The sequence below is a fragment of the Lagopus muta genome, chromosome 4 (genome assembly GCF_023343835.1).
Source record: "Lagopus muta isolate bLagMut1 chromosome 4, bLagMut1 primary, whole genome shotgun sequence".
Classification (NCBI taxonomy): Eukaryota; Metazoa; Chordata; class Aves; order Galliformes; family Phasianidae; genus Lagopus; species Lagopus muta.
Window position 1 is genome coordinate 13305001 of NC_064436.1, and position 23141 is coordinate 13328141.

Below are 23141 nucleotides of genomic sequence, written 5' to 3' on the forward strand. Positions count from 1 at the left end.
GGCATAAAGTAGCAATAGTCTCCCAAATCTAGGATTTAAGACAGAAATCTGTCTCACAGTCACAAAATCCCCTGTTACCATAGTGATGGGGACTGAACAAATGACTAAAAATACCTGGTCTTATTCACACTGTCTTAGGAATGTGACCTAAATGACATGTAATACATGATTTTCCATAATAAATTAATTGCATTTACTAGGAGCCAACACCGAGAAGCAGCATACTGTGCAAAAGTACAATGTGTAGTCAGACACTCAAAGAGATCACCTTCATCTCAAAGATGCAGCCTGAACAGAGACATAGCTGGAAGACAGCAATATATATATATGTCATAAAAATAAATCCCATGTAGGTCATTAACAAAGCAAAGGCACCAATTAAACACGATTTTCTCTCACTAAAGGAAGGATTCCAAAAGCATTTTTTCAAAATGCTGATGTATGGAATTAATTGTAACCTCCAAAGTTCACCATCCGCAAGAACCTCTGTGTTGAGGTGGATGTAAAACTTAAGACACAGAAGTAATATCTGTGTTTAGATCAGCTTTCGTTCACAGCACCTATATATGTCATTATAAAACAAAAGCATGCTACCATAGAGGAGAAATGGATAATGGCATCTCCCAAATCACACTGTGAGGCTCTCAAAGAGGCTGCCTCCACAAGCCTTACCCAAGAGCTGCTGATCAGCAGTAAGAGCAGAGTATTGCAGGTTCCCCAGCTGACTACCCCAGGAAAGAGAAAAGACAGAAGGAAGATAAGACTAGCTTTATGTGAAGGGCTTAATTTTTTTAATATTTTTATTTTTTTCTATTTTTAAAGGGCAATTTTCTCCCTTCTGTTTACAGTACACTATACCTTGACTCATGGCATCTTATTCTATTTACATTCATCTATTCATTTGTGAATGTTTTTAAAATTTAGTTGAGCTTTGTTGCGTAAGAGTGATGAAAAGCAAGTACCACTGACATTACAAAACAAGGAATAAGGCAAGTGTTTTTCCTGGAGGCACCTGCAAGTGCAGACCTGCTACAAACTTCCTCTTCATTCTCTTACTGCATTTCAAGATATTATGGAGCTGTAGCCCTGCATTGTTAGACAAAAGGCAATTCAACAAAATGTACTTTATTTCATGTATAAGGATAAAATGATTCATTTCCAAAAAGAACATGAACTATGCTTTTAAGAACAGTAGCTTCATGACACAATGGAAACAAATGACTCAAAGTCTACACTTGCATTTAAACTTTTTGTACCATTGCAAAGCATTTTTAAATAACAACTTGCCTGGAAAGACCAGCTGAAAGATCCGCTGTACTCCGCTGGCAGGTATAAAATATCCACAGTCTCTAAAATACTCAGGTAGATGATTTCTGTCCATTTTTTGGCCAAACTCCCTCTTGGAAAACATTGCTTCATAAACTAAGAAGAGAAGATCCCATTAGATATGTAGTTACGATATGCTATTAGGCACCAATTTTTCTAGAAATATTTTCTCTAGGATCAAGTTAATTCATTTGATAAACTAAGTATGGAAACCATAGGCCTGTGTGGAAATCTGATGATTAGGTAGCTTGCTGATGGCTGAATTTTGCAATAAGTGAAACTCGCATCATCCTTACCAAGCACCAAAGAGAACAGATAGGTTGAAAGAATTCTCTCCCCATATAAGGATTTCTCAGCAAGGAAAGCTGATGAACCAGTCCCTGCAAGACAAGGCTCGTAGAAAGAGGCTGAGAAAAGTGGATAACTACAGTGGTTCATACTCTTTTTTACTTGGCAAACAAGTTCTAAAATATCATATTAAACTGTTGCCCCTAAAATAAAATGCAGGTGAAAAAACTCCCAGCGTAAGACATTGCCTCTAGTAATGTCATAATGGAGATGCCTGTAGATGCACAATTAGAAAAAAAACAGAAACATGTACATTCAATTATTTTTTTGACAAATTCAATATATTTCAAAATATAGCTTAGTCAAATACACTAACTCAGAGAGATAGGCATCGCGTGGTTAGTTTGCACTGCTCAGGGAGGATAAAGTATGAATTAAAAATGGAAACCCTTAGTCATCTAGACTTTGAGGTCCACAGCTGATCTACCTACCCCACACATTTCTTTCAGAACTGCTGCCAAAAATCTTCATCTCTGAGAGACAGAGGTTATCTGTCTAGCTAAACTTACTATCTACTAATAGATCAATAATTTTCCTGTAAGGGTTAACAGAAATAAATCAAATTACATTCTACACTATGTGTGAGCATCTGTAATGTCTGTTTCTGTCTTCACCAAAGAAGAGCAAATTAATGTCAATTTAGTATTCCAGAAAAACAGCATCTGCCTTTTAAGTCAGACTTTGCACTCTAATTTTTGAAGACCGTAACAACAAAACAACAACAAAAGACAATATACTGAGCTGCAATATCCTGTCATATCTACAAAGATGCTTTGAAGGTATAACGTTAAGACTTCCTGTTAAAGCACTAGTGACAACAACTGAAAAGCATGTCATCAAAATACGAAGAGCAGTACAAATTTTTCAGCTAGCCAGCATCACCCAGTGTGTTATGAACTACTCAGCCTGGAAAAACAGATACAATTTTTCAGTAGGATTTAGACTACATTCTAGGAGTTAATTAGTTCTACTTTTTTTTTTTTTTCATAGTATATTAGGGAAAAAACTCATTTCTGCACATAGTATTTAAAATATATACGCATATATTTCATATGTGGTGATAGGAATACAAGACCTGATTATGGAATTTTGAAGTAAACACTGAGACTATGTCATCAACATCCAGAAGCTACTTTTTCCAAAGGTATAAAACTTTATGTGCGTAGACTCAAAGGACTGAATGAAAATTGGAATCAAAATTTAAACAATTAATACATTTCATGTTCAAAAGGTGTAAGAATCAATCAGAATCAACTTTTAGTTGGTACTATATTTTTATTTCTCTGAAATGCTTATTTAGAGTAGAAAAAGTAAAGCAGCACATCTAAGTCCAATGTAGAGTGCTACTGTTTTGTTGCATAGTTGAAAACTTTAATGTTTGTTTTCTTAGTTTTTTCCTATCAGGAAAGCTATTTATTGTATGCTTTCACCTAATCTTGCAGCCACGTCTTCCACTGGAAGAGGAATTTGAAGGACAATAGATTACGTAAAAAGGAAATTTAGATTATATTTTTGCAGTCTAAACTGCTTTTTCTTTTCCTTAATATCTTCCCATATCATCTGGGTAATAAGAATGACACAAATATATTCAAAACTATGCAAAAGTCAGTGAGCAGAGCATCTGGAGTTAAGAAACAGGCAGCTTTGATATTAGTCAACTATTTCCTTGTATTTCAATGTTTTTTGCTTACTTATCATGAGAACCATCAAGAAAAGCAGCCTTCAAGCTATTGACATCTATGCTCCTCTCAGTCATTGCAGTTTACCTGTTGTGCCTATGAGTTTTGTATCATGCAGATGAACTCTAACATGTGTCCTCACTATTACACTTGCTTGACTGTACAGGAAAGTCATCAAATAGGATAAACATATCAAGTGTAAAATTAGTTCCATGAATACAATTTTCAATACATAGATTGCTCAAAAAATCTACCAAGGTACCTTCTTTTGAAGTCACTAGAAATCTGGCTTCGCGACATTACACAATGTTGCCCATCACTTAACAGTTAATTAGGGTCTGAGACCACATCACGTTGACACAGTAGTGATACTTAATTATTAATTTCTTTACCAAATGACTGGAACAGTCTCTTTATTCAAATTAAATCCTACAGTTCTGAAGTTCTGGAATGATGTTTTAGAAATGCAGCTGTCTGTAAGGGGAAGTGAAATCTGCCTTGTACCAAAAACCATTTAAAAATGATTGTGTTGTGAACATGGAATATTACTTAACAAGTGCCAGACTACTGGAATTAAAATTAAGGTAATTTTGTGTTAAATGCAATTACTTACATTTTTTCTTGTCCATCCACTCCTCTAATTCAAAATAATGAAGTGGTGTAGACAGATCCAAAACACCAGCTCGACTTTTAATGCGTGCCATCATGTTACGGTAGCACTTTACAGCTGCTAGTAAGGATGACCCATGACTTGCTGACTGTAATTAAAGATATTTTTCACTTTCATTACTCATTACTAAAAGTGACAAAAAAAAAAAAGAAAAAAAAAAAACACCACAGATGAGATGGAGTGGAGAGGTGTGAAGCACAAAGGAAAAATCTTAAAGAAAACAAGAATAAATTCCACTGCTGTAAACACTTGGACAGATATGTGAAAACAATTACTCCACAGAACTAATGCAAAATAGTCCATTCCAGAGCTGACTAGGTAAAACTATTGGATAAAACTTTTTTTGGATAAACACATTTTATTCCAAATTATATAAGTAGGTCAGGAACTGTGTAAAATAGGAAATACTATCTGCAAAGTCTGGAACAAGGTTCTGTATCTCAGCAGAGGAAAAGTGGAACAGTGAACAAGGTGAGAAACTTTATGTTCAACATTTGGTTTTTGATTTAAAGTATGTCATCGGAGGAAAAATACATATTTGTCTCCTGCAGCCCAGAAGTAGATATTAAGACATGTAGTTTTACCTCATTCTTAATTTTATCAGCAGCAAAAACTGCTTCTCCTCTTGTATATAAAGTGAAGGAACATTTTTAAAGGTTGATGATTACCAAATAATATGACCTGATTTTTACAATCTATTTTAGGATTCTGGAAAACTAATAAAATAGATAGTTTAATGAATGACTCAGTTCCTACTTGACCCACTTACTTCAATGAGATACATATTTTCTTATGGCATGCTTCTGAGACAAGAGGCTTAGATATCACTAGAAAAATGATATCTTAACTGAAGTTGTTCAGCCTCCACAAGCATCCAACCTGCAATATGCATAAGCTCTTCTAACTTGATATGAACTCTGAGATTGAAATCAGAAGCGTGTATGGTGGCATTGGTGTTATATCATTTCTCAGGAAATGACATTTCATTTAGCAATACTTGCTGAAAAACAAGAACAGTAACTACACTGTAGAATCCATGTTTTTTGTCCAGTAGTTCAAGCATAAAACAGAGGAAGAAGAGTGCAGTAACAGTCTGCTATCCATATCTTGTTTACCTCAAAAACCGCAAGTCCTTTAATTAACAATACAATACACATATATAACAACAGTATTTAAAGGCAAAAGAATCATAGGTCATGCAGGCTATTCTCTTCTAAAAATAATGGAGAGAATTCTTACAATCAAGTGATAGAAACAGGTTCCAGCAGAGAACTCACTATCAATGAATTACCTCTGACCTTGAAGGTGCAGAAGAGCAATGGCAGACAAATGGCTAGCTGAGCACAGGTTTTTTTTCATTGTCAAATAGTAATAATTCTTACACAACTAGAATTTAAGCAGTACATGTATTAAACGATCAAAACATTACCTTAATCTTTACTCTCTTGTACGCCCTACGTACAAGCCACCCTCTCACATATCTTTGAATGCAAATGACTGCTTTAAGTTCTTCTCTATTCCTAGGATGCTTTTTACTATCACAAACAGCTTCAGAGATTTCTGGGTGAGTTACGTTCTTCTTCAGCTTCTTCTGTGTTTGAAAGGAAAGGCATTTATCACTAGAAATTGAAGTACAGAGCATTTGTTTTTCAGTTTGGTAGAAAAATGTTTGAAATATGAATCAAAATTCTAGTACACAAATTTCAGGTTGTACTTAAAATAATTACAAAATCACATACAAACCTTTCACTTACATGAATATATTGAAAAGACTGAAATGAAACTGATGGTAATTTACCATTTACAATTACAGAATAACCATCCAAATCTATTTGACAAATATTTTGTTACAGATGCATAGATGAGCTGAATTCTCATGTTTTTGTAAACGATAAGGATTAAGCTATTACTTTAAACATTTTTAATATTTTCAATTTCTATTCAATTACACAGCTTTTTCCATCCATCCCAGGAGTATGCAAAAAACATATCTAATGTAAAAACCACTTTTCTGAAGTAATGACTTAGAGTCAGGCTAAAAAAATAAATTTTTATATACATATATAAATTTCATATATATATATATATATATATTTCATATATATATATATTTCTTACAAAGGATATAATACCTCCAGTAGATAGACCCTCTGACACCCTTAAGTATCCCTTCTATCTAAATGCTAACTTTCATAGCTTTTATTAATGTGTCGGGAAATTAGTCAGGAAATTTTCCATTAAATTTAAAAAAAAAAAAAAAAAAAAAAAAAAAGAACAACCAAACATTTTACAAGTACATAGAAATGTATTAAAGTCAATCCTTTTCGTAAGTACATACAAAGAAAGGCTGTATTGGAGTTTTTCCTTTCAAAATAAGATAGCAAAAACACCAGACCCAAGGAGATACTCAATAACCTGACCTGTATACGTTTCTGTCACAGAGAAATTAATAAAAAAATCATATTTAAACCCAAAAATATATCAATTTTGTCTTAATTAAGAACAAACAGACCAAAAAAAAAAAAAACCACCAAGAAATTAACTCTCTGAAGTGGTTAATCAAAGCACTAGATTTTGCATTTGAAGCTGTTTAACTGGCAGAAATGTAAACTGAAATATAGCTGAGTATTTTCTCTCATCTAACACATTCAGAGATGTCTTTTTTTCTTAAGGGAATAGTCATTTTTATAGTTAAGGTCATAAGTAACCATATATTGTAATGTCAGCTGCAGTTTTACTTAATATACGCAGATTATGCCAAGACTAAACCAATCTGCTTGAAATATAATTTGTCAGGAAAATGTTTTTTGGTGCCTGGCCTTAATTAAGCAAGGTGTTAATCAGACAAAAATGCTTGAGATACAGAGATATGAGTGCTACTCAGAATCTTACAATTTTACTTCCTTAACTGGATTTTCATTTTATTGTTACAGAAATAGGTTAGATGATGAATTCCAAACTAGGTATTTTCTGGTGTTCTGCAGCACTTTCTCCTTCTAGCCAAAAGCCCGCAAGACTTTTAATCAGACCATCTTTTTATAATTAAAAAGTATCATTTGCACTTATTCATCATTTCAATTTGTGCCACGAAGAAAAATCTGTCCCATAAATCTTGATCTCTCCACTGGTTAAAAAAACTTCCAGGTATTTCATATAACTTCCCAGTGTGGGACCACAGTCTCACTGCTCACATTCTGATACACCCACCGTATCTTCTCAGAGTGAACCAAAAATTCATCTATCAGCTTAACTGAGCTCTATACCAAAAATATTGATTGTTATTTCCCAGAAATTATAACAGAGTGCAACATTTCTATTTGCTTGCAAGGTTTCTGAGAAATTGCAGTTTCTTGAGTTGCACAGGGGATACCATGAGGAGTCATTTCCACGGCCATTTCTAGACAACTCTAGCCAGTTTGCAGGTAATACTTATTTACTGTGTCAAACATTAGGATATCGAAGGACAACACTACTGAACAGATCAGTCCACTGCCTTCAAAGGTCAGGGACATCATGTTGGATGCACAAGAAGGGAAGTACCTGATTTATTAGATACACGCACATAAAGAATGCACATAATACTTTTATTGTGGGGTTTTTTTGCTTGGATTTTTTTGTTTGGTTGGTTTTGTTTTCAAGTTTTGAGAAAAAGGTTATCAGAAATGATTATCTACATGAGAGGGCAGGACCCATTCTGTTAACTTACAGGAAGAAAAATTTGAGAACTTTTCTTGACACTGCCATCAGATTCGTATTTTAGATACAGTTTGATTTTTTAAGAAAGCCCTCAAATCACTACGGAAGTTGGTAAGGAGAAGTAGGTTATCTGTGGAAGATAGAGCACTCAATGTAAGGAAAGAAAGTCTTTCTAACACCACCAAGTATGAAATTAACTCTTTTTTTGAAAATGCATTTCAGAACAATTCTGAGTCTGCAACTGCTTGGTCTTTTAAAAATCATAATAACAAAAAAATATGGAAGATATGAACAAGTGCTTGTTTGAAATTCCAAGCGTACATTCAAGTTCTCACTTAGGTACAGCAGCTGCCTGCACTACAAATGTATTTGTAAAATCAAATTCATTCTGCAGAACTGATGGCAATGCATTGACTGGATCTTTCTACTGAATTATGCATATGGCAATTTTTCTATCATCTCACAATTTAATTTCATGCAATTTACATATGCTGATTAATAGTGCAATGTAAAGATGTATTTAATGTAATCTGCCACTGGTGTATAAATTACATCTTGTATTGGTACTTTGTACTTTTCTTAAAGATTAACTTCAGTTAATGTTATATAGCATTTACACTGTCCTTTCACTTTTATGTATAACAAAAAACACGTACTAAACTACCACTTGCTTAATACAATTTCTATCAGTTACACTACTTCTAAATGAGCTTTTTTATCACCAAATTTGTTGCTTTACTGGAAGAAAATAGCTAGACGTGGAAAAAAAAAAGTGTTTTTATTTAAGGAGTGTTTAGAACATTCTAGGCCAGAACAAATACCAGGCATGATGTTTGAAGAGCAATTTTTATCAAGCCATCAGTTTCTCTACATTAATATATATTTCCATCACTTATAAATTGCAGTTCAGATATTGCTACTAATTAGTTTTGGCTGATACTGGAGTATTTTTTATGCCCCACTTATAAAAGCTGTTTGCCCATCTGTTAATAGGTTGGAAGTGATTAAAGGACACTTATTTTGGCTGTTGCAAAGGCCAAATCATTTTAAAGCTGCAAACATGTGACAAAATCAGATGAAGATTTGCCAAGTTCAGGACCTGATTTTCCTAAAGGTTTGTGGTGTCTGCTTTCTCCCTCTTCTGCTTGAAGTATCCGAGTCCTCAGTACACAAATATGAAATTTCAGCCTAGTAATTAATGATAGGCCACGCCTGTTAACTGTCTGAATACCTATACCTTCTGTTCTTGCCCATTGTTTCATCAATGTGCATAAAAGAGCAGAAAAATGAGACATAGGTGAATTCAGGTAATATCAGAGCAAAGACAAGACAAAAGAAGTAAAGAATTGCATGAAAACTGCAGTCACATAGAGTGAGCTGGCAATCAACAGCAAACAAAAATCTCTAATAACAGGAGAGTTGTGCGTGCCATTTTTATGAGATAATTGAAGCCTTCCATCTCACCTTTGGAAGAGTATTTCAGTCACATATTTTTCTGAATTATATGAATAAGACTCATGCAAGGGTCTGGAATAACTCCTGTATAATATTTACATCCTATGGCCTAACTGAAGGCAAATTTCACATACTAAACTATATCCTGTTCTTTTTCCACATAATTTGATGTTTTAAAATATCAGGGTAGAACTCCAGCTGACCCTTATTCCAGGAGAAAAGTAACAACGGAGTTGTGAAAAGAGTTTTCAAGCAAATATTCTAACACTGGCTGCTCTGAAATTCCCTGAATAACTTACTCTAAGAATTTCAAAGGTAATATCAAAGGGAAAAGACCAGTTACTAATTCTAGACTTACTTGCTTCATCTGCAAAATTAATTTTATAAACGAGCAACATGAAGTGCTATCGACGTACATTAAAGGCATATCACCTTCATTGTATTTCTCTAATGGAAAATCTGTCAAGTGCATTCTTTAATGATTATATGACTTAAAAATTCAACAAATGAAAGGATTATCACTGAAATCATATTAATCGGCAGAGGATTAACAGCCTACTGTTGAAAGACTTCATGAACTGCAATAGGAGATGATTTGAAATTAAAAATGCAAAGAGCTCCGCACATAAATATTGCAGAACTGTAGATATTGAAGCAGAAAAAGCAAAAAAGGATTGAAACAAAGGCTACTGATGTGAATAAAATCTTACAGCATCAAAAATAAAACAAAACTGTAAGAAACATGCTATACTCTGTAACATCCTTACCGTTTGTGTACAGTTTACTCTTTTCCTTTTTAAGTTTGTGTAGCCAATTGTCCTCTCATTCTCACTTGTAATTCCAAACACATTTAGACACATTATATGAAATGTTTTTCAAGAATGAAACAAGTTGCTATTAACCATTCTGAATCCAACAAAAGACTGAGAAAGAAGTCTTGATTTCCTCCTGGTACGGTTTTCATTAATGGTCAGAAAGATTTTACAAAAACATTTAACTGTGCACAGCATAGCATCAAAAATTTGAGCACACAGATATACTGTTCTTCTTTTCCTGTCTGTAGAAACATAATGAAATTATGGCCAGGCATTTCCTGTTACTTCATGGCCAGAATTAATCTCATCAAATCTAATACAACAGCTATCCATATTCATGAAAATACTTAAGGATGTGTTTGATTTTAGCTTTAGTGCATATTTTAGGATATGCCTGAAGTTAGGCACATACTTAAAACGCCATGCTGAATTGGAATGTAGGCAATTGTATGCTTACCTGAGCTGAAGTTAAAAATTAAGCATATGCTTAAGTGTTTTACTGAATACAGATGGAACGCTGAACGGGAGCCCAGTGATTACTCACAAGTGTCAGTATGTTCCTAATCCAGAAATTATCACTACACAAATAAAATCGGAAGATATGCATATACATAATCAATGTATGGCTGACTAGAATTTTGATGACCAACTAATTACAATTCTTGCAGACATAAATAGGAAAGACGATGAAACACTGCTTAAATTCAAAGACATATCCCAAATTATTCACTCAGGATGTTCACAGAAGACAAAATATGACAGTAAAACAACATGGATGCATAAAGAGAAGCTGCAATGACAGACACAACAGCTTTAACTTTCAGCTGAAGACAGTTTTCAACATTAGTGAGCTTAATTAAGCTGATCTTATAGCTTGGTACCAGAATTTGCCCAGTATTCTGAGGACACGGTGATATTAAAAAAAAAAAAAAAGATCTGGTTCATCAGACCATGTGAACCAGACCCAGAATCGTCATGCTGATGTTTTGCAACTTAATGACATTGCAAATCTATAGATTCTATTGGAAATATTGTGAATGCATGACTAAAACCCATTCATGCTTTCTAATTCCTTTGTCAGTTTAAATACAAATTTCAATAAGAAAAAACATTGGAAAATACAATTGAAAACAAGTCAGTTTCATCTGCCATTTTAACAAAAGATTAATATGAAAAAAGCACCTCCATTTTTTCTTTTCTATTTTACCACCCGATGCAGCACATTTCTTTTTGTTGGTTCGGAAGTCTATCTGGAAAGACAGAAAAGACAAAAGATCTAGTGAATTAGGTACTCCCTGTTTATCTACTTTTGGTTCTAATTCTAGCATTGTCTTATTTAATCAATAGGAAAACACACAAATACAAAATGTTTTTCCTCATAGAACCACTTGTGTAGATGAGTTTGATTAGTATTTGTTGTGCTGTATTTCTGCTCCGGCTAACTCCTGGAAAGGATATGTCCTCTGGTAAAAGTAAAAAAAACAAAACAGCATATAATGGAATAACCTAACTATAACCCATCTCAGTTGCCCTTCTCTAGTATGAAATACGGCTTTTTTCGTATACATTTTCAGGTTGTATTTACTGATGATGAATATCACACACTGTTTTTACAACCCATTGATTCAGTATCATGAGATCTAACTACAAGGTAACTGAGCTGCAATAAAATCTTGAAAGCAGGGGAAAGGCTGATAAAAAAAATAATGATCTCTGCCAATCTCACACTTTACCTTTCAGATGCCTTTTCTTTTTAGGACATTCTGATTGGCATGCAATATTAAGATATGCATGCAATAGGGATATAGTAAGAACTATGTCCTGATCAGCAGCCGGCTACATTAATGTTTTTTTATGTTCTTAGTATATTCCAGCTAGATTATCAGTACTACAGATGATATCAGGAATTCCCCTGTCAGTTAAGGACAGGGGATTTGCACCTATCCAACTCACAGACAAGTCCTATTGATTCCGTGCTGCCTTCCCACACTCTATTGGCTACATCACGGTCCCTAGTCTCGTTTACTGAAACTAGAATCTCACATGTAACTGTATACTAGCCTTGCCTATTATCTACCATCTTAGGCCCTACATTGCTCCACTCCTGTTATCTCAGACCAGTCCACAGTCATGCTATTCTCCCAGCTCATGGGATAACACTTTCTCTGATTCTTCTTCTGCCCTGATCTGCTTGGCTTCTGTCATTAATCTTCACTACCTCCTGACTGCAGCCTCTCTCCACAGGGCCATCTGTCTCAAGACACACAGATATGAACATGTTTCCTGTCCACCCCTAAACTGTTTTTCTTCCAATGGACAAAGTCCTACTATATTTTAGAGTCCATTTAGTGATGAGTCAATTTGAGAAAACTAATCATAATAATTCTAAATTCTGAACTGTGTTGATGCCAAATTTAGAGCAAATCAGGTGTTCGCTTTTAGAGTACTTCCCTGCACAAAACATTTTCATTAATTTTCCAGTCACCAGAAAGTTCTGATAAGCAACTAACAAAATATGATTTCGTTCAAAAAACCTTAGTAGTATGTGCTAAATTAATGCTGGCAATGCATTAAGTATATCTTTTTTCAAGAATGATATTTAGCAAATCTACACACGGTGCCTAAATAGGAGACACCAACTACCATTTTTTAATCAAAGACGGCCAGTTTTAAGTTTTCAAAGCAATGCACAGACATGTATTGCAGATTTCAACCACTGAGGTATAGGTTACCCAAATGCTAGAAAAAAACTTTTTTTGTTTTTAAACTAAGTTACTACATTTAAAGTAAATGCTATTGTAGAAAGAGAGCCTGGCTCTGTACACCCTTTAATTTTTTTGGATTATCATCCATCTATTAAATGTTATCTCCAGGGAGAATTAAAATGAATGCTCATTACCAGGAATAGCCTTATTTAATTCCTGATTTTTATAGTTACGTCGTTCTTTGGTCATTTACTTAAGAAGTCGTCTGTCACTACTGAGCAGCTATGGTGAATTCAATTGGTTTTCGTACTATTTTACCATATTTTGGTTTTCACATCTGTTTTTGACCTAAGAATCTGAGTCCTAAAATGATTCCTTCCAGGTCTAGAGTGGTTAATACCCATCATCTTATCAGACCATTCATTCATTCGGAAACCTTGCCCAGCATATGAAGTGTATGATGGCAGGTAGCCTACTTTTTACTTCATGTTGTGTAATATCAAGACAGTGTCTAATAAAGCCTCCATCAATGATTTAATAGGAAGATGAAACTAAACTTCTTGTGCAATTGAGATGTGAATTGATAACTCTATACAGTCTGAGTGTTAATATCAGCTCAGGAGAAAATAGGAGAAAAAAAGTGGACATAGAAGTGAGATACACTTACTATCTGCATAAGACCTCAAAAGCCATTCTCCAAAGATGTATTTCTGGGCAAATGTACAACAATAAAGTGATTTTGCACATTTCTGAGTATAAATGTTTAATTCAGTGTAAAATATAGACCTGATGACTTTCTAAGTTGCTTCAAATATGTCTTACTAATGAAGATGAGATTTACCTCATGCTACAAGACCTCATCCGAGCTATTCTTGGGTTCTCCAGCTGTGCTTATTGGTATGTAATGCTGACAAAGGAAATTAACACACTACTGAGTACATTATAAGGATTTGCCAGGACCAGATCTCCAAACACATTTGACATAAAAAAAATCAAGTACCAAACATATGTAAACATTGCTTATTTCAAAAATGGACAGTTTAAAAGATAACCTTTGATCTGCAGTCTGCTACCTATAAAACCTAATGAAGCAGGGAGAAAACTATTTTTCACCTTACTTTCTTACGTATTCTTTTTTAAGTATGATATATCTTACATTACTTTCTTAAAGTAAGTTTGCCACTTAGTTTGAAGTACGTGCCCTTTTAACTGTAAGAAAAATAATGTCATCAATCCCTGAGAAGTAGATGAGAAATATACACAGAGGTTTACTTTGCAATCTACACTTGCCACGATATTTGATACACTGCTACAACAAAGGAATCAAATGGCTTTATCTTCTCAGAATCTTCCATACAAGCCAGTGCAGTGAAACATGTGTTTGAATCAGAGGGAGCTGTTCTCACTTCACATTATGATGAGCCACTTGCCAATTGAGTTCAGCCTCCTATCTCCCAATTGCAGAAGGAATTTAATTGGCTATTGCAGCAATCTGTATTCTGATAAGGTTGCTGAGAGAAGGAAAAAAAAAAAAAAAAAAAAAGAGAAAACCTGTTTCATTTGATGACTGCAAATCATGTTTTTCTTCTACAATCCTCTGTTTGTGCTGGTCCACCTACTCAGCATGCAGACATCCTTCAAGCAACCATTACTCTAGATTCCTCATTTCTTCCTGGGGCCATCCAAAAGTTCAGAGTTCCTTTCCTTTACTTCCCAAACTAACTTTGAAGTCTCCAATACGTGACTGTTGTGGTTTAACCCAGCAAGAGACTAAGCACCACACGATCTTGTACTCCCCCCTCTCCCAGTGGGAGAGGGGAGAGAATTTAAAAAAAATAATAGAACTTGCGTGTTGAGATAAAACTATTTAGTAAGATAAAGATATAACTGTTATGAATATATATATTTATATGAATGTACATAACAAGGAATGCACAAGCAATTGCTCACCACCCGCAGACTGATGCCTAGCTAGCCCCAGTGAGTAAACAGATCAAGATGAACTCCCACTCCCTCCAGAACTCCTTCTGCATGTCGACGTAAGGTATGGAATACACCTCAGTCCAGTTTAAATCAGATGTCCTGATACTGTGCCCTCCAGTCTCCTTGGGCCCTCTGCTGAGAACGGCCTAGACTCTATACAACACAGTTTAGCATCAACTATAAACATCAGTTTGTTTATATCAATTACTTTTCTCCTAACAAACCAAAACTTAATAATCATACCAGACACTCTCAAGAAAAGAATTCCACCCCAGCTAAAACTAAGACAGTGGCCCAGCAGCTTGTGCATGCTTTCATCTGAGGCTGCCTCCCTTCTATGAATTCGAAGTTTTATTCTGCCTGAGACAAGTGTGGCCTGCAATAAAGACCTTGCTTCCACTTCACAAGCCACCTGTTATCTTCTTCACCAACCTGCCAACTTCTCTGTTGCTTCCCAGTCCTGCTGCTCCACAGCCCACTGTGCCATCTGCACAGCAGGAATTCAGAGATAAACTTACCAAGTGTTAGAAGTCTCAGCTTTGTCTCAGAGATGATGCGGTTTTGTGAGAAGAATAATTATTCTGGAATAAAAGTAACTTTCATTTAAGAATAATGTCTGCATGGAAACTGACTCCAGAACTGGAGTAGAAAACTTATTTATTTGACTCGAGTTCTGGCTTGTCTGCTTCCTCTTTTATATGGAGAACATGAACTACTTCTAAATAGTAACAGGTTTTTTTTTTAGTAGAACAGGCTAGATATAGACATAATCATTTCATTAAACTGAAAAAAAGTATGAAAAGAAATTTAAACATCAGTAACATTTCTAGTATTTTGTAAGTAAGGAGAAGCTGAAATGCAGCGTTCTAAAATTTGTGGTTCTGATGACTGAAAAGCCTTTTAAGTCTTCTGTGCCATCATAATAATAAATTAAAAAAACAAAAACATTAGAAATGAAAATGTAGATCGCATCACAGCATCCAAAAAGATGTTGAAAGGAGCTGTGGAGTTGTATGAAGCACTGGAAGAGGCGACTATGTTGCAACCAGAGAAAAGATCTACGTTGTTTATCATAGCCAGTATTAGGTACCATGCCATAGAAACTCAAGACCTTAGTCTTGGTTTCAGGGCCCCATGATGATGAACACTGATATAGGGTAATCATTAGCCCAGATAGTTACCAATTGCAGTAAAAAAATAAAAAATAAAAAATAAAAATAAAAAAAATCAGAAGGCAATAGAGAAATACAGACAGGTGAAGTAACATGAGGAAATAATGAATTGATTTTGTTTGCCATGATACAGAACTGTCACAGTACTTAATAGTTGTAATTATTGAACAGACAGTATGGTGAAGGTTAATCTTAAGAATGAAGAGAAAGTGCATTAAAGATCATGTTTTGGACTATCTACAAAAAGTTTCTGGCAAGCCTACCAGGTAGCCCCAGAAAAAACACCTACAGTAGCATGCTGGAACCTTGCATCATTCATCAGTAAGAAGAATAGAAGCTGATCACTGTATTTTAAATCAGAGATCATAGAGTGGAAAAGGATGTTTCACATTTTGTTCAATTCAGATTATTATGATATCCTGTTTAAACTGGTGAATTTGAACTATGGAACCACTCTGCATGATAAGCACTAGAACTCTTTATCAGCCTTGAATCATAATTCAAGCTAATTCACAGCTAGCTTTGAAAGAGCTTCAGATTTAAATAACTGTGTCTTATTTTAGGTCGAGTGCAAAACTGTAGTAAAGTGAAAATCACAAGCAAACCAAGCTATCTCAGTACTTAAAACATCACCATTATATCCCCTTCCCAAAGAAAAGAAATCAATAACTAAAAAACAGATTCTGGTGTGGTAATACCTTATCTACAACCCTTTTTTTCTCATACACCTTTTTGAAAAAGATTTTATTAAGCAGATCTTTAAGTTTAATGTACTACTCTTTCTGGTTTTATTTATCAGAGAATACATAAAAGCCACTTTAAAGAAACAATGAATGCTTGTATACAGACAAGCAGAGCTTCAGGCACTTTCTGAGCACTGTCACTGTTTTACCCAGATTCATAAGACATAGCAATCTATGTTGCCTCTTCTCATTAAATAAAATACAGTCAGACACGCAAATATTCTGAAACATCTTCATTCCTGTGAAATGTTGAGTAACAAATATGTCTGCACATGACATGCTTTCTAGTCTTTCCTCCTCAGTTCTTGTCCATATTTTAATAGCTTTTCTTTTCACTAGATTAGGTACTATAGTTGATTTCATCACATACAAACACCATGAAGCATGTAAGGAAGCTTCGTAACTCACCTACCAGGAGTACAGCTGTTGTAAACAGAAAACTGACTTGAAGTTAAAAATAATTGAAAGGATGTTGTTCAAAATCAGCTATAAGAACAACCTAACTGCATTGGCAATGAAGGCCTATCATCAATGCCCCTGTGGAGGAGGCATCCTAGCTATGTTATCTACACAGAGAAAGAGTACCATCATGTCTTTGGATTATGAGTCCACTGCAGGCTCACTCATGACATCAGAACATTTCAAGATTTTGTAGCTTAGTTTTGTTCAGTTGTAAAACAAAATCAAGAATCTAGTGCAGTGGCTAAGGATTCACTTACGTTGTGGCAAAGTCACATACAGCAGAATGCCCTGAATGAATCAGCACAGTGATTTTCAACTTCAGCCTACCCAAATAAACCCTTTGCAAGTTTGATTTCAAGAGTGAGTAAGCATTTCTGTTTTTCTCATTTTCTCCCCACAGCAGACATTTTAGGCCTTGAGAAATTCTTCTTGATAAAAATACCATTGAAACTCATTTCTGGAGGAAAACACTCCAGCTGGAGAGTTTCAGGGTTTGCCTGAAGGCAGGTTATGTTTATCAGTCATTTGCTCCTTGTAGAAGAAATGTTGGCTCATTCTTATTGGAATAAGAATATTTTCAGTAAGTTCTACATGGTAGTCAGCCTTGTTTCCTCCTAATGCAGTTGTTTTCAGCATAGCTAAACTGACCTGAACATAATTTTAAGTCACTGTATTTGCTGGAACTCTCGTTAGCCTCTTAAGGCTGAACTACAATGTTGATAACTACATATAACAGGCTAACTTTCATTTAGCTTTTAGGCACCATCCATATAAGCTTGTACCTGAGACTAAATATCCTTAAGCATGCCATTGATTTTGACAATAGACTTCAGAATACTGTATTTTCATTGAATTACCTCTAGAGACATGCTGCCACATTCTGTCCCTGGAATGTTGTATCATTCTCACTGTTTAGTGCCGCTTACCAAAATATCTAATGAAATATTACCAAAATAGTCCTCCCAAAGCATATTACATTCAATAATTCTATTCAATATTGCAAACTAATTTCTAAACTCTGTGTCTTTATCAATCAATATCATCTAAGACATCTTTAGACTACCATACTTTGTAGTGAAGTTTTGAAACCAGAAGCAACAATACGAAGGACCGTTTTGCAGCTAACTTCCAAAAACCCACTTGTAAAACACAGTTTAAGACAGAGAATGAGGAATCCCCAAAATACAAACATGAGATGGTTAATATGCTTAGAAACCCATGCTATCATGTGTGGAGTTAAGTTGTCCATCAGTACGGTCACTCAGCATTCATGCACTGACTGCATTAAGTGCAGAGAAATGGCTGCTAGAATAATCAGTGCAATGAAGAGTGTCTCAGATGAGAGGAAACAATAAGTACTTTGACCTTTTTCAGTCCAGAGAGATTAAGTCTGACAAGGGACACAATTGATTCAGGCAGGAGTGGGCGTGACAAGTCAAGAAGGGAGATGAACTGTAACACTAAATAACAATGTTGGCATGATACAAAGTCAGTACAAACTAGCCATCCCTAAATTTAGGGTGAAAGCTGATCAAGGTTTCTAAGCACCAAAGGAGACTAGAGCTGTTTTCCCATGGAAGTACTAAGTGTTTAAAGAAAGAAATAATAACTAGGTGAAAAACAGTGTTTAACATCTTGTGTATCTAAATGCTACAGTTGCCTTCAGCAGCAAAGTCCTGGATTTATCAGATAAAAATGTATCTGTTCAAAGTCACCCTCTTTTCATGAATTAACTGAGTCTAAGGGCAGTTCACAAATAGGATTGAATTACAGTAAAGAAATAAAAGTTTGTATTCATACAAAGCCTATTTCACAGTGCTTTCCAAAGAATACAGAGAACAATTATCCAACCTCATTTATCTGAAGATGAATCATTTAAAAGCAGCTATAATTATATGATGCTTTTAGGAATAACATCTCCCAGATCAAGAGGTGATAGAATTTCAACTGCCACTACCCAGAATCCTGTCTGACTTAATTCTAATCATCAAACCTCCTCTCATCTCCTATATTCTCTTTGTTCACAAATAGAGTTTCCTTTCTGAGAACAAAAGAAACATTTAAAGAAAAAGGAAACCTTCCATTCCTGTTTCTTGCCAGCCTTTCAGACCTCACAAGGGTTTTCCAGCAGCCTAAAATATATTTACAACCCAAGCCATTCTACGATTATATGACCTATTGACTTCTAAGGTGAAAGAGAAAAAATTAAGTATGGAATTTATAGTACAACAGCTGCACGCTACCTTACAGTACATTCAACATTTAATTTTTGTCACTCAGAACATACAATGACTGCACATCACCATACATTAAAAAAACTTAAATACACATTTATTTATGGACATAACCATTTGTAACTATAAAAATTTGAGAATCAGTCTTTGAAATGTTAAAATATTTTTAAGAAATATTTGTTAAAATTACTATACAGGTACCATAATTTTAACTACGCAGTCACCACACTACATTTCATGAGGTTGGGTCAAATAAATGGCCTTAATAGCCATTGGGGAAAAGCTTACACATTTGGATGTGCATTGCAAATATCAAATCTGCAAAACAATGATAGCCATTCCATGATGATGTAAATTCTGGAAACATGTGAAAAACTAGTTTGTCCATGGTAATTGGTTGAGCATAGTTCTCAAAATAACTGAAAAGTACCTACTAAGCTAATTATGTTTTGGCCCAAAAACTTGGCTACTGCTCCAACTATGAGCTTTGTTACCATGCTTTGATAACACCATCTAGACTATAAATTCTCGTGTAGAAAGAGAAATTTAGTATTAAAATATTTCTAATCTGTAATGTACACAGAGTTGATCTATTCTCACCAATACTCAGTCACTTCACATACCTTCTTCAGTCTCACATGTTTTTGGCTCATCTGATCATCTTCCTTCACAGGAATCGGTGCAACCACACCTCTCCAGTCCCAGTATGCTTTACCTGTTGAGAAGATATATGTGGTTTTGAAAAATGTATCATTTATCTAAATTATATCATGTTATTTATTTGCATTCATGTTACTGAATTTCTAGTTTCAAATAGTGAAACTGGAATTGACATTTACCTCCTATGTGATGAGTCAAGAGTTTCCAAAATACATTTCAAATATTATCATGCTCATTTTGTGGATCAATGAGAAAAATCTCCAAGTCAGCATCTCATTGCATAGCTTTTAACGCAGCCCTTTCAGTATTTTCAAAGGAAAAACTGCAAGTCTCATTTTATATAGATAGCCTCCATAGAAAGGCATAAAAGAAGCTCTGTATTCTTCCATTCACCTTATCATGGAAAGAATTAGCATGGCTTCCTGTTTTTCTCTTAAAGCTGTTGGCTGCAATGTTGACTTTAAAACCTCCTCTTCTTTTGTTTCCTGAAAATTACCTAACTTGTGTGCTTCTTTCAGATTAAGGCTGAAAATGGGAACAGAGCTGGTTTTCAAAGAGCCATCCTGATTTCATTTAACTGCAACTTCACCAAAGTCAGAGAAACGCATGAATTCTTGTACCAAGTCACAACATAGTTCTTACTCTAATATGATAATTTCTTTAAAACGTTCCTAATGGTAAAGTACACATGCATTACTTTGCTAAGAAAAACTATACCTATCAGCTTCAACTAAGCTGAATTCCTTCCTCCAAGACAACTTCATTCAATGAAGAAGAAAACATGCATTACATAAAATCATGAGATGCCAAATTACATTGTAAAATAAATTACTTAGTTATCAAGTTATCAAAAATAAATAATCTTACTTTTTTTTTTAATAAATGTACAACTGTAAGCAGTTCTTCCAAAACATGGTAGCAATTGTTATGTTCTATACACAAGAACACAAATTCCAAACTGTAGAATGCTTAACATATATTAATTTTGATACTGACAGAGTGAAAGAATTTTCTGCTCTTTCAAAGAAAAAACAATCTTGATTTCAGCAAATGCACTATGATATCAGGAAGATCAAAGATATCTCAGTAGATTAAATAATTTCAGGAAAACCAAATAAAATTTGGCTAGTGAAATGAAAATCTTAAGCACAGAATTTTGGCCTATTATTCACATCAAAATAGAGCACACATACTGAAAAGAATCAATATTCTTTTTGTCCAGGCCTCATTCTCCAAAAACAGTGTACTTTCATCACAAGAAAATATTACATGTAAATAGGTACAGAGATATCTGCAGCCTCCTCCTCTCTACGTTGGCTGAACTCTTCAAATACGAAGTTTAATTTAACTTGCACTTTTTAGTGTCATAATTAATAAAGACTCTGGCTATTCTTGCTGGTTTACATTTTGGTATCAATAATTTACCTGAAAAAAAACAATCTCAAAAAGTAAGTACAATTTCGTGACAAGTATGGATTTTTACTTAATTGTTCAAAAATCCCTTTTGCTTTCCTCCACCTCCATCCCGTGTTACTACGAGTTATGTTTCATGTTTTCACAGCAGCGCATCACTGAAGGGAGCACATGAAGATGAAATTTCTTGATCGATTTGTTTCATATTCATTACTACTTAGCATGCCTGAGACATGCATACCTGTTTAACCATTCTCTTTCTGTAGCATAATCATCTCTTCTGAAACTATTTCCTAAGGAATTTTGTCCAGGGGACTGTAGAAGGACTGTTTTCTTCCGCCACATGTTTTTTGGAATGCTGGGACTAGGACTGCAGAACTGTTCATATTCATCATTAACAAAATAATATGCTTTCTTTTATTCTACAGGTCACAGTGATTACATTTACTGACACAGGAGCTTACACCGCTACCCAAAACCAACAAAAATTCTGTCATTTCATTATGTATTCACTGATGGAAAAAAAAATCAAAAGCACTAGGGAATGAAAACTGAAAAAGCTGTTCTACAAATGGTTAAGACTCAGGTCATGTTCATCCATTTTTCTGGTCTTCCAGATACTTCCTGCAACTTCTGCCATCTAGATCCATCATTCTCTCTAACATAACCGGTATTCCTGCAGGGAAATGAAATGGTCTCTTGGCTGCTCCCAGGAGAGGTGAGTTTATTAAACACTAAATTACTTGAGTGACCTGTTAGACTGCAAACAAAAAAAACCAGCAAATTTGGTGCTCTGTATTTGATAGAGCAGGCACAGTTCACCATTAGAAAACATCCAGCTAAATACTATTTACCCCATATTTGCAATAGGAAACAGGATTTAAAGATACAGCTCTCTTTTGTAACTTCTATAAATTTGAAGAAGCACATTTTTTTAGTGGGATGGATTTTACAGTTTCTGACTCTCTCCATGAATGCCTAACTAATGGAATCCACTGTCAAGTTCAGTTATTTGAGCTACTTCTAGAAATCTCAGTCATCACAGAAACACTGCAGAGCATTGCTTATTTCCTGTTTTGTTTTGTTTTTTTTTTTTTTAATCAATCCCTCCTCTACTAAATGAAGACATAGATGAAGAATGCCTGATATAACTTGGTAAGAAAAATAAAGACATTCTGTAGTTACCACATGCAATATCCTAATGTAAATGCTGGAACGTGATGGGGACCTCTGATACCTAGTTTACTCACATTGCTCAGAAAAGTGATTTTCTGTTACCCACAAAAGCATTACCTTGGAGCCTGAGAATTTCCTAAGTATCAGCATTAACAAACAAACAAAACAAAACAAAAAAATGTTTGAGAAAAAAAAATGGGTATATATCTTTTTGCAATTCCAGGGTCCAGGGTGTAAATATTCAGTTAAAAATAAAAAAAGAAAAAAAAAACCAAAAAAAAAAAAAACAAGAAATGCACAAATTCCTGGTCATTATACTTTCCCAAGTAACACTTCTGAATTAGACCATGACCATTTTGATCTCATGCACTTTTTCCTAGTCACTTTCCAAACAGAGTTTCAGTAAGGTCAAACAGGAGGATTTTGACTTCCATGGGCCCTTTAAAAGTCAAATATTGTTGTAGGAAGCTTGTGATATATGTATCTGTGTGATCCAATAATCAGGTGAGAAAAGCCAGAGTTTAAAGAAAGCTTCTCCTAAAAGCACTAGTCCCAGTTCCTCTTTTAATTCAGAAATCAATGTTGGAAAGAAGATGAGGAAGTT

The 23141-nt window shown here is 34.7% G+C and overlaps 1 protein-coding gene across 1 annotated transcript in view; it reads right to left on the bottom strand.

Annotated features, from left to right (window-relative positions):
* Positions 1–23141, bottom strand: part of IQCM (IQ motif containing M) — a 172686-nt gene that overhangs the window by 55932 nt on the left and 93613 nt on the right. Inside the window, exons 7-11 of the mRNA XM_048942656.1 lie at positions 19912–20003; positions 11172–11239; positions 5453–5642; positions 3967–4111; positions 1288–1422 (exon numbers count right to left, since the gene is read on the bottom strand). Coding sequence (XP_048798613.1) covers positions 1288–1422; positions 3967–4111; positions 5453–5642; positions 11172–11239; positions 19912–20003 — 630 coding nt within the window. The remainder of the gene's footprint in view (positions 1–1287; positions 1423–3966; positions 4112–5452; positions 5643–11171; positions 11240–19911; positions 20004–23141) is intronic.